At 54.4% G+C, this 17,831-nt stretch overlaps 1 protein-coding gene across 9 annotated transcripts in view; it reads left to right on the top strand.

Moving 5' to 3' along the window:
• The window catches only part of Cen (cerebellar degeneration-related protein 2-like), a 621,507-nt gene that overhangs the window by 520,991 nt on the left and 82,685 nt on the right, over window positions 1-17,831 (top strand). For all 9 annotated transcript variants that reach the window (XM_069314440.1, XM_069314434.1, XM_069314438.1 and 6 more), the window contains one exon: window positions 4,971-5,083. In XM_069314440.1, coding sequence (XP_069170541.1) covers window positions 4,971-5,083 — 113 coding nt within the window. The remainder of the gene's footprint in view (window positions 1-4,970; window positions 5,084-17,831) is intronic.

Raw genomic sequence — 17,831 nt, 5'->3', positions numbered from 1 at the left:
AGGAGTTGAAGAGTCCTTACGGAACCTTGGCTGCGTCAGGCAGTGTGTCGTTGTATTGGTGGTTCCTTAGTGGCTGCAAGTTGTTCATCTGAACATGAGGGAATGTGTAATTGGTAGTGTTGAACACACGTGTACCGGACAGGTCACGGGGGGTGTTACTGGGGGCGGAGGTCCACCAAGAATATGATCCCATTTTCGTCACAGTTGTGTGTAGTTGGCTGGTGATGGCCTGGTTGCTGGAGGCCTGGTGGAGGACCGGGCCGCGGGGACGCTAAGCCCCGAAATCATCTCAAGATAACCTGAAGATGGTGTAGTTGTGGTCGACCGCCTCCACCACTCTCCCCCTCCTTAATGGTCACCTCATCTCTCCTGTATCAGTTACCTTTAATTTAATTCCGGATAGCTAAGCTCAACATAATTTAGTAAGCCCAACCGCTATGACTTAGAGGTCATGGTTGGTGGGGAGGAGACGGACCTCATAACAATGAGGAGAGAACCAATCAGCGTCCGTCATGCCCTCATAAACATGGGTCTTGCTCTTCAAGTTCCACTCACTGGAGCGTGAGGTGAGGCCTCACACTCACAGTAATACTGCCACAGTTCAGCCCCCCCCCCCCGCAAGCACAGCTAGGTGAGTACACACACCCCAAGAAGCAGCCCGTAGCAGCTGTCTCGTTCCCAGGTACCTATTTACTGCTAGGTGAACAGGGCATCATGGGTGAAAGAACCTCTGGTCATCAGTTTCTGCCTCTGCCAGGGATCGAAACCGGGCCCTTAGGACTACGACCCCAGAGCGCTGTCCACTCAGCCGCGTGGCCCATATGTGTGTGGTTCCTCGTAACTCATGCCTCTTAGTTCTGGGACTAGCCTAGTGGCATACCTCTGAACTTTTTCCAGCTTCGCCTTGTGCTTGACAAGGTACGGGCTCCATGCTGTGGCCGCATACTCCAGGATTGGTCTTACATATGTGGTATACAAGGTTCTGAATGATTCCTTACACAGGTTCCTGAAGGCAGTTCTGATGTTAGTCAGTCTCGCATACGCCGCAGATGTTATTCTTTTAATGTGGGCTTCAGGAGACAGAGTTGGTGTGATATCAACTCCTAGATCTTTCTCTCTGTTTTGCAAAGAACTTCCTCTCCCATTCGGTATCCTGTGTCTGGTCTCCTCCGCCTAGTCTCATCACCTTACATTTACTTGGGTTGAACTTTAGTAGCCATTTGTTGGACCATTCCTCCAGTTTGTCTAGGTCACATTGTAGCCTTATACTATCTTCTGCCTTAATCCTCCTCATAATTTTTGCATCATCAGCAAACAATGAGAGGAATGATTCTATACTCTCTGGGAGATCATTTACATATATCAGAAACAGTATAGGTCCAAGGACTGATCCCTGCGGAACTCCACCTGTGACGTCTCGCCAATCTGAGGCTTCACCCCTCACAATGACTCGCTGTCTTCTGTTGGTTAGGTACTCCCTTATCCAGCTTCCCTTTCACTCCTGCCTGCAACTACAGCTTGTGCACTAGTCTCTTGTGTGGTACTGTGTCAAAGGCTTTCTGGCAACCCAAAAATATACAGTCTGCCCACCTCTCTCTTTCTTGCCTAATTTGTGTTGCCTGATCGTAGAATTCAATTAATCCTGTGAGGCAGGACTTGCCATCCCTGAACCCATGCTGATGTTGTTACAAAGTTCTTTCGTTCCAGATGTTCCACTGGTTACTTTCGCACACTCTTCTCCATCATCTTGCATGGTATGCAAGTTAAGGACTCTGGCCTGTAGTTAAGTGCCTCCTGTCTATTACACTTCTTGTATATTGGGAGTATATTGGCCATCTTCCAAATTTTGGGCAGTTCACCTGTTAGCAGGGATTTGTTGTACACCATGGAGAGTGGCTGGCACAGAGCTTCTGCTCCTTACTATCCACGGTGATATTCCATTCGGGCCTATAGCCTTTGTCCCATCCAACTCTAGCAGATGCTTCCTCACCTCCCCACTGGTAATCACAAACTCCTCTAGTGGTGTCTGGTTTGATATTTCCTCTGTTATCTCTGGGACTTCTTGCTCTACTATGAAGACCTCCTGAAATTTATTATTGAGTTTTTTTCACACTTGTCGTTTGTAGTGAATCTGTCTGCCCTTATCCTCACTTTCATTATCTGTTCCTTCACTGTTGTTTTTCTCCTGATGTGGCTGTGCAGCAATTTAGGTTGAGTCTTTGCCTTTCTCGCTATGTCATTTTCAAATAGTCACTCTGCCTCTCTTCTCAACCTGATGTATTTATTCCTGGTGCTCTGGTATCTTTCTCTGCTCTCAAGTGTCCTGTTATTACTATAGTTTCTCCACGCCCTTGTACTTAGTTGCTTTGTTTGCTTACATCTCTGATTAAACCATGGTTTCTTTGCTGCATTTCATGTTTTACTCTTGGAGTATCTTCTTGAGGTTATCTTGAGATGATTTCGGGGCTTTTTAGTGTCCCCGCGGCCCGGTCCTCGACCAGGCCTCCACCCCCAGGAAGCAGCCCGTGACAGCTGACTAACTCCCAGGTACCTATTTACTGCTAGGTAACAGGGGCATTCAGGGTGAAAGAAACTTTGCCCATTTGTTTCTGCCTCGTGCGGGAATCGAACCCGCGCCACAGAATCACGAGTCCTGCGCGCTATCCACCAGGCTACGTGCCACCCTTAGGACGAACGAGTAGGACGAACTTGTCTGCCGCCTCCTTACACTTCTGTGTGATGTAGTCCGTAATTGCTTGGGCCGCCATTCCTCTGAGCTCTGTTTCCCAAGCTATATCTGTTAGGAATTTCCTTATCTCCTCATAGTTTCTTTTCCGGAATGTCGGCCTCTTGTTTTCCGGGGTCTTCCTTGAGTACCTTAACCCTACTTCGACCAGGTACTCAAAAAACACCAGTACACTGTGATCACTCATTCCCACGGGGGCTTCAAAACCGTTTTCCCTTATGTCGGAGTCGTTCAGAGAGTCGTTCTGTACAATGTAACAACTCTTGTATATATCTCAAAAAAAAAAAAAAAAAGACTAGGTCGAGACACCCTGGTCAGTCCGTCCTACATACAAAGACCCAAAAGTGATTCCATGCACCCGCCAAACCCCCAGCTGTTTATGAATGAAAAACGGTTTACACACGACTCACAACTGCTGACGTTCGAACACTTCCGGAACAAGTGCTTCACTGACAAATTTTATTCAAACCACAACGCTGTAAATGCTTCACCCACGTACTACAAAAACAAATAATCGCCAACATACCCTAAACACCTAACCTAACCGATGCCTATATAGGCACAATATGCTAATATATTATAATATTAATTTATATTTGAGAAAATTCCCGTTCTGAATAAACAGCATGTTAAAATTTATGAATGCGTCTGTGGGGTCGACCGCTGGATGTAATGGACTTGAGTCGAGGACGGGTTGTTCTTGTTCATCGTTGCTTCTCATTCTTGTGGGTCCCCTGACATGCTGACTTAAAAAGTTTTCTGTCGCACCTTCCAATAGTTTGGCTCTCCATGTTTCCTCACCTCCGTGTGGTTCCTTGTTTTCCCAGTTTATCCTGTGATTGAAGTCCCCCATGATGAGCAGATGGGATAGATTTCTCCAGGCAGGAGAGGCTGCCCTCTCAATTATAGTGTTGACCGCCATGTTGTTTCTATCATACTCTTGCCTGGTTCTTCTGTCATTTGGTGGTGGGTTATATATCATTGCTACTACTAGCAGTGATATAGAACTAGGGGTGACATGATAAAGGTGGACAAGTGGGTGAATGGGCATAGCAAAGGGGGTATTAATAGGGGTATTAAAAGTATCATCACAAGACAGAACACGAAACAATGATTATAAATTGGATAAGTTTAGGTTCAGGAAAGACTTGGGTAAATACCGGTTCGGTAACAGGGTTGTAGATATGTGGAAACAATTACTGCATAACGTGGTGGAGGTGGGGTCCCTCGATTGTTTCAAACGTGGGTTGGACATGTATATGAGTGGGATTGGGTGGTTATAAATAGGAGCTGCCTCGTATGGGTCAATAGGCCTTCTGCAGTTACCTTTGTTCTTATGTTTTTATGTTCTACTCTTCGTTCTCCCATCATCATGGTGCCTGTTATGAAGCCTTTGAACCCCTCACAGTGCAGACTAACCATCTCGAAACTCCATTCCTTTCTCATCAGTATAGGGCCACTCCGCCTCCTTCCCGCTTTCCTTATTACAGTGTAGTCCTGGGGGGGAAACACTGCATTCATTATGATTCCTGATAGTTTTGTTTCCATGAGTCCAATTACATGCGGGTTCACGTCTTGTGCTCTTAGTGTCAGTATAGTGTAAGGCCGCCACTACCACCACAACCATCTCCATCCACTGTCATTATCAACACAATTATCACCATCACCACCACAATTATGATCCCAATTACACACACACACACACACACACACACACACACACACACACACACACACACACACACACACACACCACACCCACACACACACACACACACACACACACACACCACACACACACACCACACACACACACACACACACACACACACACACACACACACACACACACACACACACACACACACACACACACACACACACCACACACACCACACACACACACACACACACACACACACACACACACACACACACACACACACACACACACACACACACACACACACACACACACCACACACACCACACACACCACACACACCACACACACCCACACACACACACACACACACCACACCACACACACACACACACACACCACACACACCACACACACACACACACACACCACACACACCACACACACACACACACACACACACACACACACACACCACACCACACCACACACACACACACACTGAAATACATGAGCAGTTGTGGAGAATATAATGAGGTTCTTCCCTTGTGTGTCCAACAGACCTGCAGTTGGCGGCTGAGCTGGGCAAGACCCTGCTGGAGAGGAACCGGGAGCTGGAGTCCAACATAAAGCACCAGCACGCCGTCATAGAGGACCAGCTCCAGGAGATCGAGGTGAGTGCCCCCCCCCCCCTCCCCCCAGGACGGTGGTTATCTTGAGGTTATCTTGAGATGATTTCGGGGCTTTTTAGTGTCCCCGCGGCCCGGTCCTCGACCAGGCCTCCACCCCCAGGAAGCAGCCCGTGACAGCTGACTAACACCCAGGTACCTATTTTACTGCTAGGTAACAGGGGCATAGGGTGAAAGAAACTCTGCCCATTGTTTCTCGCCGGCGCCTGGGATCGACCCCAGGACCACAGGATCACAAGTCCCGCGTGCTGTCCGCTCGGCCGACCGGCTCCCCTATAACCCCCCGGTGGGTTATATATCTGTGATGTGATGTTCTCGGCCGGGTACGGGATCACCGTAGCCCGTGCTACCTGGACACTTCGTTCTGAGTACCTAAATTTGAAACAGTAGTAGTTCTCGGCCTCTCTGATGTGGGACAATGCTTTAGCCGTGCCTTGGGATCGAACTCGCTCGTCCCTGGGCTCTATTGGTATGTGTTTGTTATTTGTTCGTCAAAGTCGAGCTATTAGCTCTTGGACCCCGCCTTTCTATACCAACGCTTGTCTAATGTCCTGACTTACTTTCCTCTATATCCACTCCATATTTGTCTAACACATTCCCAGGATACAGTCAGTAGCAGCTGTCTAGCTCAAAGGGACCTGTTTACTGCTAGGTGAACAGGGGCATCGGGTAAAAGAATCTCTCCCCATTTGTTTCTGCTTCAGCCAGGAATCGAACCCGGCCCTTTGAACTATGACTCCCGGACGCTGTCCGCTTGGCAGCTGTTTACAGTTTAAGTTTACTTACCCAGTAACCTGGAGCCAGATTCACGAAGCAGTTACACAAGCACTTACGAACCTGGGGCCAGATGCACGAAGCAGTTACGCAAGCACTTACGAACGTGTCCATTTTTCCTCAATCTTTGGCGGCTTTGTTTACAATTATTAAACAGTTAATGAGCTCGGAAGCACCAGGAGGCTGTTTATAACAATAACAACAGTTGATTGGCAAGTTTTCATGCTTGTAAACTGTTTAATAAATGTAACCAAAGCCGTCAAAGATTGAGGAAAGATGTACACGTTCGTAAGTCCTTGCGTAACTGTTTCGTGAATCTGGCCCCAGGTTCGTAAGCACTTGCGTAACTGCTTCGTGAATCTGGCCCCAGGTTCGTAAGTCCTTGAGTAACTGCTTCGTGAATCTGGCCCCAGGTTCGTAAGCACTTGCGTAACTGCTTCGTGAATCTGGCCCCAGGTTCGTAAACACTTGCGTAACTGCTTCGTGAATCTGGCCCCAAGTTCGTAAACACTTGCGTAACTGCTTCGTGAATCTGGCCCCAGGTTCGTAAACACTTGCGTAACTGCTTCGTGAATCTGGCCCCAGGTTCGTAAACACTTGCGTAACTGCTTCCTGAATCTGGCCCCAGGTTCGTAAACACTTGCGTAACTGCTTCGTGAATCTGGCCCCAGGTTCGTAAGCACTTGCGTAACTGATTCGTGAATCTGGCCCCAGGTTCGTAAACACTTGCGTAACTGATTCGTGAATCTGGCCCCAGGTTCGTAAGCACTTGCGTAACTGATTCGTGAATCTGGCCCCAGGTTCGTAAGCACTTGCGTAACTGATTCGTGAATCTGGCCACAGGTTCGTAAGCACTTGCGTAACTGATTCGTGAATCTGGCCACAGGTTCGTAAACACTTGCGTAACTGCTTCGTGAATCTGGCCCCAGGTTCGTAAACACTTGCGTAACTGCTTCGTGAATCTGGCCCCAGGTTCGTAAGCACTTGCGTAACTGCTTCGTGAATCTGGCCCCAGGTTCGTAAACACTTGCGTAACTGCTTCGTGAATCTGGCCCCAGGTTCGTAAGCACTTGCGTAACTGCTTCGTGAATCTGGCCCCAGGTTCGTAAGCACTTGCGTAACTGATTCGTGAATCTGGCCCCAGGTTCGTAAGCACTTGCGTAACTGATTCGTGAATCTGGCCCCAGGTTCGTAAGCACTTGCGTAACTGCTTCGTGAATCTGGCCCCAGGTTCTTTATTTTAAACACTGTGTTTGGGAGCCTTAATGCCTCGTCTTAGATAATCCCGCCCCGAGGCATTGGTAAGTTACTGAGAACTGAGAGTAACTGACAGTAATAATCATGAAAGGAAAAGACGGATCAACGCTGGTGGTGCAGGTGTACACATGTGCAGGTGTACACACGTGGTGCTGGTGTACGCACAATAAGAGTGTCGAGGAGTCAGGTCACCAGTTTCATGGAGACCAATGACCTTCACAACCCAGGCCAACATGGATTTCGAGCGGGAAGATCGTGCCTCTCACAGCTACTTGAGCACTACGACAAAGTCACTGAGGCATTAGAAAAAAATAGAATGCTGATGTGATATACACGGACTTCGCAAAGGCTTTCGATAAATGTGACCATGGAGTGATAGCACACAAAATGAGGTCAATGAGAATAACTGGTAAAGTAGGACGCTGGATACTCAGTTTTCAGTCAAACAGAACACAAAGAGTAACAGTCAACCATATAAAATCGAGTCCGAGCGCAGTTAATAGCTTTATACCTCAAGGTACAGTCCTTGCACCGCTGCTTTTCCTTATTCTCATATCAGATATAGACAAAAATACAAGTCACAGCTTCGTGTCATCCTTTGCAGATGACACAAAAATCAGTATGAAAATTACCTCTGCTGAAGACATTGAAAAACTTCAAGCTGATATTAATAAAGTTTTCGACTGGGCAACAGAAAATAACATGATGTTTAACAGTGATAAATTCCAGGTACTCAGGTACGGTAAAAATGAGGACCTTAAACATAATACAGGATACAAAACACAATCAAATCTGCCCATAGTAGGAAAGCAACATGTAAAGGATTTGGGAATAATGATGTCTGACGACCTAACGTTTAGGGAGCATAACCAAGCAAATATTGCGACAGCCAGAAAAATGATAGGATGGATTACGAGAACTTTGAAATCCAGGGATCCCATCACAATGGTTGTACTCTTCAAGTCACTTGTGTGTCTCCCGTCTTGAGTACTGCTCAGTACTCACTTCCCCCTTCAGAGCAGGAGAGATTGCTGAAATAGAGGGAATACAAAGAACATATACGGCACGCATAGACGAGATAAAGCACCTAAATTATTGGGATCATCTCAAAGCCCTCCAAATGTACTCACTAGAAAGAAGACGAGAGAGATACCAAATAATATACACATGGAAAATACTGGAGTGCCAGGTCCCAAATCTACACAGCAAAATAACAACGTACTGGAGTGAACGATATGGAAGAAAATGCAGAATAGAACCAGTGAAGAACAGAGGTGCCATAGGCACAATCAGAGAACACTGTATAAACATCAGAGGTCCGCGGTTGTTCAACGTCCTCCCAGCGAGCATAAGAAATATTGCCGGAACAACCGTGGACATCTTCAAGAGAAAACTAGATTGTTTCCTCCAAGGAGTGCCGGACCAACCGGGCTGTGGTGGGTATGTGGGCCTGCGGGCCGCTCCAAGCAACAGCCTGGTGGACCAAACTCTCACAAGTCAAGCCTGGCCTCGGGCCGGGCTTGGGCAGTAGAAGAACTCCCAGAACCCCATCAACCAGGTATATGTGGGCCTGCGGGCCGCTCCAAGCAACAGCCTGGTGGACCAAACTCTCACAAGTCAAGCCTGGCCTCGGGCCGGGCTTGGGCAGTAGAAGAACTCCCAGAACCCCATCAAGCAGGTATATGTGGCCCATCAACCAGGTATATGTGGGCCTGCGGGCCGCTCCAAGCAACAGCCTGGTGGACCAAACTCTCACAAGTTGGGGGAGTAGAAGAACTCCCAGAGCCCCATCAACCAGGTGGGGTAAAGTGAGCAGTGACAACGCGGAGGCTTCCAGGACAGCTGTTTGCTGAACACTTAGACAAAAGCGACGACTTGTGTTGACGAGGCGACGCCTCCAGCGCCAGACTAGGAGCACCTCACTCAAAACATCCACCAGGGCTGTGAGGGGGCGCGAACCTTCCACCATGGCCTTGTCAAGCCGTGTGCTCTACCACTAGAGGGACTCCCTACCACTAGAGGGACTCCCTACCACTAGAGGGGCTCCCTACCACTAGAGGGACTCCCTACCACTAGAGGGGCTCCCTACCACTAGAGGGACTCCCTACCACTAGAGGGGCTCCCTACCACTAGAGGGACTCCCTACCACTAGAGGGACTCCCTACCACTAGAGGGACTCCCTACCACTAGAGGGACTCCCTACCACTAGAGGGACTCCCTACCACTAGAGGGACTCCCTACCACTAGAGGGACTCCCTACCACTAGAGGGACTCCTTACCACTAGAGGGACTCCCTACCACTAGAGGGACTCCCTACCACTAGAGGGACTCCCTACCACTAGAGGGACTCCCTACCATGTAATCTCCGCCCTCTTTCGCCTCATTGAAAGAGGTGAGAGGGAGCTGGGGGAGAGAGGGGGGAGCTGGGGAACGTGAGCTAGGGGATGAGGGGGAGAACTCCTTCCCAAATCCTTACATTTAACCCCCTGTGCGAGTCCCGGAAGAGAGGAAGGGGAAGTGAGGGGGAGACCCAGTAACATAATTCCCTCGTTTCTCCCTTTTGTTTAAGGACAGAGGGAGGTACAAGAAGGCACAGGAGCTAGTGACCTTAGTGCCGTTAATAGGAGGCGGGTCCAGCGTCTCCCACGGTGGGCTGGTGACCATGGGGGGGAGGGTGACCTCTGGGCGCCCCTGGTGCGTCAGGAGCCCCAGGGTGACCTGACCACCACACACCGCCCCCAGGGGGAGAGGCAGATAGGGAAAATGGAAATGAGAGAAGAACTGGGAGCCTATGGGCACGGTGGTCGTGCCTTGACGGTGGCCGTGCCTGGGGTGGGGGCGTGCCTGGGTGACAGAGGTGGTCGGTGGTGGCACCAGTGGTGCACCCGGTAGTCGCGGGTGGCGCGTCATTGTTGGGTTACCCGCAAGAATCCGTTCTGGAATCCGTCGGGTTCAGACTGGACGCGGTAAACGTCACCGCGCGCCTGGATTAATAACTCGGAACAGATGAAGGAACCAGGCCGCTACAGCCTGGCCTCGTAGAGCCTGGCCTCGTAGAGCCTGGCCTCGTAGAGCCTGGCCTCGTACAGCCTGTCCTCGTACAGCCTGTCCTCGTACAGCCTGGCCTCGTACAGCCTGGCCCTCCTACAGCCTGGCCTCGTACAGCCTGGCCTCGTACAGCCTGGCCTCGTACAGCCTGGCCTCGTACAGCCTGGCCTCCTATAGCCTGGCCTCGTACAGCCTGGCCTCGTACAGCCTGGCCTCGTACAGCCTGGCCTCGTACAGCCTGGCCTCGTACAGCCTGGCCTCGTACAGCCTGGCCTCGTACAGCCTGTCCTCGTACAGCCTGTCCTCGTACAGCCTGTCCTCGTACAGCCTGTCCTCGTACAGCCTGTCCTCGTACAGCCTGTCCTCGTACAGCCTGGCCTCCTACAGCCTGGCCTCCTACAGCCTGGCCTCCTACAGCCTGGCCTCCTACAGCCTTTCCTCCTACAGCCTTTCCTCCTACAGCCTGGCCTCGTACAGCCTGGCCTCCTACAACCTGTCCTCCTACAGCCTGGCCTCCTACAGCCTGGCCTCCTACAGCCTGGCCTCCTACAGCCTGGCCTCCTACAAAGAACGTCGCTTTTCGCACTTAGGCGTTACACAAGACCAAAAATTGTCGTACTAGAAAATAGAAGCAGCTGGCGAAAATGACGTACTGTCCCGTTTTCTGTTTTGGGTCTTCTGGCAGGTTAGGATAAGGGCACGTTAAATTGACCGTTTTCTTAACGTTGGACATCCTTAGCAGGACGGACTGTACACCAAGTGAAAATGACGGCGCAGGCCCAAGAGCTGAAGCTGAACCCTCGGAGCGGTTGTGGGGTCAGCGTACCCAGACTCCAGAGTAATAATTGTTAGTCTGGCATTGTCTCCGTAATTGTAATTTGTCTCTGTGATACAAATAAATGAACACCTGGAGAAAATAATACTCACGTCTCGCCGCGAATTCTTCACGCGCGGAAAATAGCGATGCACGTATCTCGCCCCGAGACTCATTGACTCAGAAATAGAAAATGGCAGAAAAACTGTTCACCCCAAATTCCTCGACATAGTAAATCTGGCGACAATATCTCGATCGGATTTCTGGCGCTTCGGGAACGCAAATCTCCAGATTAAGGGACGGAATGTCTTTCTTTCCGGGCCTTATGGTGCCTATTACAGGCCCAGAATAGCATTATTTTTGCAACTTTGGGGCGCTGGGAAGTTGCGAACTAGTTTACTGCCAATGTTGCTCAACGTTTGTATCATGGGACTTATAACGGGATCTTAACAGATTCAAATAATTAATTCTTGGTTTCATTGGATGTAGGAAGGTGTTTAGGGAGAGATTAACGGGTGTATTAGTGTTTGGGTTTACCAGCTGTGCCGGAGGTGGGTGGGGGGGACCAAACTATATATTAGAAAATGGAGAAATGACGTTTTCTACATTGGTTTGTGGGTAAATATACAACCAGATTATGGTTTGTTGTTGAGACACGCTGCACCTGGTGGTTACTGTGTGGCTGGCTGGCTGGCTGGCTGGCTGGCTGGCTGGCTGGCTGGCTGGCTGGCTGGCTGGCTGGCTGGCTGTCTGTCTGTCTGTCTGTCTGTCTGTCTGTCTGTCTCTGTCTGTCTGTCTGTCTGTCTGTCTGTCTGTCTGTCTGTCTGTCTGTCTGTCTGTCTGTCTGTCTGTCTGTCTGTCTGTCTGTCTGTCTGTCTCTCTCTCTCTCTCTCTCTCTCTCTCTCTCTCTCTCTCTCTCTCTCTCTCTCTCTCTCTCTCTCTCTCTCTCTCTCTCTCTCTCTCTCTCTCTCTCTCTCTCTCTCTCTCTCTCTCTCTCTCTCTCTCTCTCTCTCTCTCTCTCTCTCTCTCTCTCTCTCTCTCTCTCTCTCTCTCTCTCTCTCCCTCTCCTTCTCTCTCTCCCTCTCCTTCTCTCTCTCCCTCTCCTTCTCTCTCTCCCTCTCCTTCTCTCTCTCCCTCTCCTTCTCTCTCTCCCTCTCCTTCTCTCTCTCCCTCTCCTTCTCTCTCTCCCTCTCCTTCTCTCTCTCCCTCTCCTTCTCTCTCTCCCTCTCCTTCTCTCTCTCCCTCTCCTTCTCTCTCTCCCTCTCCTTCTCTCTCTCCCTCTCCTTCTCTCTCTCCCTCTCCTTCTCTCTCTCCCTCTCCTTCTCTCTCTCCCTCTCCTTCTCTCTCTCCCTCTCCTTCTCTCTCTCCCTCTCCTTCTCTCTCTCCCTCTCCTTCTCTCTCTCCCTCCCCCCCCTCTCTCTCCCTCCCCCCCCTCTCTCTCCCTCCCCCCTCTACCATTATGTTCAGTATCGTCTACATTTAGTACATCACTAACAGACCCCTCTCACGTTCCCAAGGAAACTTGATAAACACCTCCAACTCATACCTGGACCCCCATGACCCCCAGGACCCCCCTAGACCCCCGTGACCCCCTGGACCCCCCTAGACCCCCCTAGACCCCCAGGACCCCCCTAGACCCCCCTGGACCCCCAGGACCCCCCTAGACCCCCCTGGACCCCCAGGACCCCCCTAGACCCCCCTGGACCCCCAGGGACCCCCTGGACCCCATGGGGTCATTCCCTTTCAATGGAGCGTTTTCCTTCATTCCTAGGGTGAGCACAGCTGCTCTAGTCTTACTCAGGTTAACAGCCCTCCTGTGTCAGCCCGTCCTCATAAACAAAGGACCAAAGACCATTCCATGCTCCCGCCAACCCCAGCTGTTTATGCCAACGGTCCTCCACTCAAGTCCATTCCATCCAGCGGTCGACCCCACAGACGCATTCATAAATTTTAACATGCTGTGCATTCAAAACGGGAATTTTCTCAAATATAAATTAATATTATAATATATTAGCATATTGTGCATATATAGGTTAGGTTAGGTTAGGTGTTTAGGTTCTGTTGGCGATTATTTGTGTTTGTAGTACGTGGGTGCTGGTGACACTGGCCCCCGGGGGGTGCTGGTGACACTGGCCCCCGGGGGGTGCTGGTGACACTGGCCCCGGGGGGGTGCTGGTGACACTGGCCCCGGGGGGGTGCTGGTGACACTGGTCCCGGGGGTGCTGGTGACACTGGCCCCGGGGGGTGCTGGTGACACTGGCCCCGGGGGGTGCTGGTGACACTGGCCCCGGGGGGTGCTGGTGACACTGGCCCCGGGGGGTGCTGGTGACACTGGCCCCGGGGGGTGCTGGTGACACTGGCCCCGGGGGGGTGCTGGTGACACTGGCCCCGGGGTGCTGGTGACACTGGCCCCGGGGGGCGGGGTGGTGGTGACACTGGCCCCGGGGGGGTGCTGGTGACACTGGCCCCGGGGGGGTGCTGGTGACACTGGCCCCGGGGGGTGCTGGTGACACTGGCCCGGGGGGTGGTGGTGACACTGGCCCCGGGGGGGTGCTGGTGACACTGGCCCCGGGGGGGTGCTGGTGACACTGGCCCCGGGGGGGTGCTGGTGACACTGGCCCCGGGGGGTGCTGGTGACACTGGCCCGGGGGGTGGTGGTGACACTGGCCCGGGGGGTGGTGGTGACACTGGCCCCCGGGGGGTGCTGGTGACACTGGCCCCGGGGGGGGGGGTGCTGGTGACACTGGCCCCGGGGGGGGGTGCTGGTGACACTGGCCCCGGGGGGTGCTGGTGACACTGGCCCCGGGGGGGGGTGCTGGTGACACTGGCCCCGGGGGGGGGGGGGTGCTGGTGACACTGGCCCCGGGGGGGGGGGTGCTGGTGACACTGGCCCCGGGGGGGGGGTGCTGGTGACACTGGCCCCGGGGGGTGCTGGCGACACTGGCCCCGGGGGGGTGCTGGTGACACAGGCCCCGGGGGGGTGCTGGTGACACTGGCCCCGGGGGGGTGCTGGTGACACTGGCCCCGGGGGGTGCTGGTGACACTGGCCCCGGGGGGGAGGTGCTGGTGACACTGGCCCCGGGGGGGTGCTGGTGACACTGGCCCCGGGGGGGTGCTGGTGACACTGGCCCCGGGGGGGGGGTGCTGGTGACACTGGCCCCGGGGGGTGCTGGTGACACTGGCCCCGGGGGGGGGGTGCTGGTGACACTGGCCCCGGGGGGGGGGTGCTGGTGACACTGGCCCCGGGGGGGGGGTGCTGGTGACACTGGCCCGGGGGGGGGGGGGTGCTGGTGACACTGGCCCCGGGGGGGGGGGTGCTGGTGACACTGGCCCCGGGGGGTGCTGGTGACACTGGCCCCGGGGGGGGGTGCTGGTGACACTGGCCCCGGGGGGGTGCTGGTGACACTGGCCCCGGGGGGGGGGTGCTGGTGACACTGGCCCCGGGGGGGTGCTGGTGACACAGGCCCCGGGGGGGTGCTGGTGACACTGGCCCCGGGGGGGTGCTGGTGACACTGGCCCCGGGGGGTGCTGGTGACACTGGCCCCGGGGGGTGCTGGTGACACTGGCCCCGGGGGGGAGGTGCTGGTGACACTGGCCCCGGGGGGGTGCTGGTGACACTGGCCCCGGGGGGGGGGGGTGCTGGTGACACTGGCCCCGGGGGGTGCTGGTGACACTGGCCCCGGGGGGGGTGCTGGTGACACTGGCCCCGGGGGGGGGGTGCTGGTGACACTGGCCCCGGGGGGGGGTGCTGGTGACACTGGCCCCGGGGGGGGGGTGCTGGTGACACTGGCCCCGGGGGGGGGGGTGCTGGTGACACTGGCCCCGGGGGGTGCTGGTGACACTGGCCCCGGGGGGGGGTGCTGGTGACACTGGCCCCGGGGGGGTGCTGGTGACACTGGCCCCGGGGGGGGGGTGCTGGTGACACTGGCCCCGGGGGGTGCTGGTGACACTGGCCCCGGGGGGTGCTGGTGACACTGGCCCCGGGGGGGTGCTGGTGACACTGGCCCCGGGGGGTGCTGGTGACACTGGCCCCGGGGGGGTGCTGGTGACACTGGCCCCGGGGGGTGCTGGTGACACTGGCCCCGGGGGGTGCTGGTGACACTGGCCCCGGGGGGGGGGTGCTGGTGACACTGGCCCCGGGGGGTGCTGGTGACACTGGCCCCGGGGGGGTGCTGGTGACACTGGCCCCGGGGGGGTGCTGGTGACACTGGCCCCGGGGGGGGTGCTGGTGACACTGGCCCCGGGGGGTGCTGGTGACACTGGCCCCGGGGGGTGCTGGTGACACTGGCCCCAAGGGGGGTGCTGGTGACACTGGCCCCGGGGGGGGGTGCTGGTGACACTGGCCCCGGGGGGGGGGGGTGCTGGTGACACTGGCCCCGGGGGGGAGGTGCTGGTGACACTGGCCCCGGGGGGGAGGTGCTGGTGACACTGGCCCCGGGGGGGGGTGCTGGTGACACTAGCCCCGGGGGGGGGGGGTGCTGGTGACACTGGCCCCGGGGGGGGTGCTGGTGACACTGGCCCCGGGGGGGGGTGCTGGTGACACTGGCCCCGGGGGGTGCTGGTGACACTGGCCCCGGGGGGGTGCTGGTGACACTGGCCCCGGGGGGTGCTGGTGACACTGGCCCCGGGGGGGGTGCTGGTGACACTGGCCCCGGGGGGGGGGTGCTGGTGACACTGGCCCCGGGGGGGGGGTGCTGGTGACACTGGCCCCGGGGGGGGGGGGGGTGCTGGTGACACTGGCCCCGGGGGGGGGGGTGCTGGTGACACTGGCCCCGGGGGGGTGCTGGTGACACTGGCCCCGGGGGGGTGCTGGTGACACTGGCCCCGGGGGGGTGCTGGTGACACTGGCCCCGGGGGGTGCTGGTGACACTGGCCCCGGGGGGGGGTGCTGGTGACACTGGCCCCGGGGGGGGTGCTGGTGACACTGGCCCCGGGGGGGGGTGCTGGTGACACTGGCCCCGGGGGGGGGTGCTGGTGACACTGGCCCCGGGGGGGGGTGCTGGTGACACTGGCCCCGGGGGTGGGTGCTGGTGACACTGGCCCCGGGGGGTGCTGGTGACACTGGCCCCGGGGGGGGGGGTGCTGGTGACACTGGCCCCGGGGGGGGGTGCTGGTGACACTGGCCCCGGGGGGGGGGTGCTGGTGACACTGGCCCCGGGGGGGGGTGCTGGTGACACTGGCCCCGGGGGGGGGGTGCTGGTGACACTGGCCCCGGGGGTGGGTGCTGGTGACACTGGCCCCGGGGGGGTGCTGGTGACACTGGCCCCGGGGGGGTGCTGGTGACACTGGCCCCGGGGGGGTGCTGGTGACACTGGCCCCGGGGGGTGCTGGTGACACTGGCCCCGGGGGGGAGGTGCTGGTGACACTGGCCCCGGGGGGGTGCTGGTGACACTGGCCCCGGGGGGGTGCTGGTGACACTGGCCCCGGGGGGGGGGTGCTGGTGACACTGGCCCCGGGGGGAGTAGTGTGAAAAGGCGCTACGAAGGACCGTTTTGCTTTTTCCAGCGGTCCTTCGTAGGGCCATGGGTTTTTGTATGTTTATCCCCAACGGTCCTCCGTAGCGCCTAGTCCATTTTGTTAGCCCAACGAACAAGTCAAAGTTTTTTTATCAACGGTCCTTCGTAGGGCCATGGGTTTTTTTCCATATTTTACCCGACGGTCCCTCATAGTCTCCTAATATTTTTATTCATTTTATTGTCCCCTCCCGAATGTCATATAGAATTTTCCAACTGTTATATTAAAAGGTTCGCTCCTAGGCCCCAGCCATTTTGTTTCAAGGGGATTAAAAGGTCCCTCGTAGTCACACATGTTTTTCGTTACCCCAGTGACCCATGCACGGGCATCGGTCAATGACGTCATCAGCTAGCCAGTCTTCATCTTCCCTGGATAAGTCCGTTTTCTGTTATAGTGTAATTATTCCCATTTTCAATATTTATAGTAAAGGGGGATTAAAAGGCTGCCTTCTGTCAAGCCTAATGTACAATGACATCATCCATTATAAGCTCGTTTTTCTCAATAAGGTATTTCCATACTATTGCCAATTTTTCTAGGATCATTTCAAAGCTAAGATTTCAAATTAACACGAGAAATGAGTTCAGCTCTGTCACCAAAGGAGTATTTACCCAGGTCTTTTTCCTAAATCTAAAACTTATTCCAATTTATACCCACTTTTTCGTGTTCTATCTCGTGTTTATAGCCTATTAATATCCCCCTTTATCATGTCCATTCTTTAACACCTCTATCATGTCACCCCTATTTCTTCTTCTTCTATCTAGAGAATGTAATTTAAGCTTTGTCCATCTTTCTTCAAGGATCGTTTATTGAGCATAGGGCAAATAAAATTGAAAACCCACTATCATCCATTTGTATAAAAACAGTCCCCTGCCAGGCGTAGTGACTTCAATGCGATTTCAGTACTAATCCAATATTACTGCATAAACTAACAGTCCCCTGCCAGGCATGGTGACTTCAATGCAATTTCAGTAGTAATCCAATATTACTGCATAAACGCATAAATATATATATATATGCGCATCTCACATTCACTCAAAACATACCTACCACACCTTACTGTAGCACATAGCAGATCAAAAATACTCATTCAGTAAAAGCAAGGCCTTCTGCAAAGTACCTTCTTTTGTGACGTCATCATCCCTAATACGTGCAAGGCGTCAACGGTCTAAATGCGGATCCCAGTAGGTTCACACATAAGTGTGAATTCTTAATCTGGCTTAATACCTCGACTGTACTCTGTGCTTCATCAGAGTTTATATTCAGCTACAATGGCTCGTATTTTCGCTCATTGCTCATATTTTCTGATATTCATAAACCCGATCAAAC

The sequence above is a fragment of the Procambarus clarkii genome, chromosome 79 (assembly GCF_040958095.1).
Source record: "Procambarus clarkii isolate CNS0578487 chromosome 79, FALCON_Pclarkii_2.0, whole genome shotgun sequence".
In the NCBI taxonomy this organism is placed as follows: domain Eukaryota; kingdom Metazoa; phylum Arthropoda; class Malacostraca; order Decapoda; family Cambaridae; genus Procambarus; species Procambarus clarkii.
Note: the sequence above shows the minus strand (reverse complement) of the source record. Positions and strands in the feature narration are given on the sequence as shown.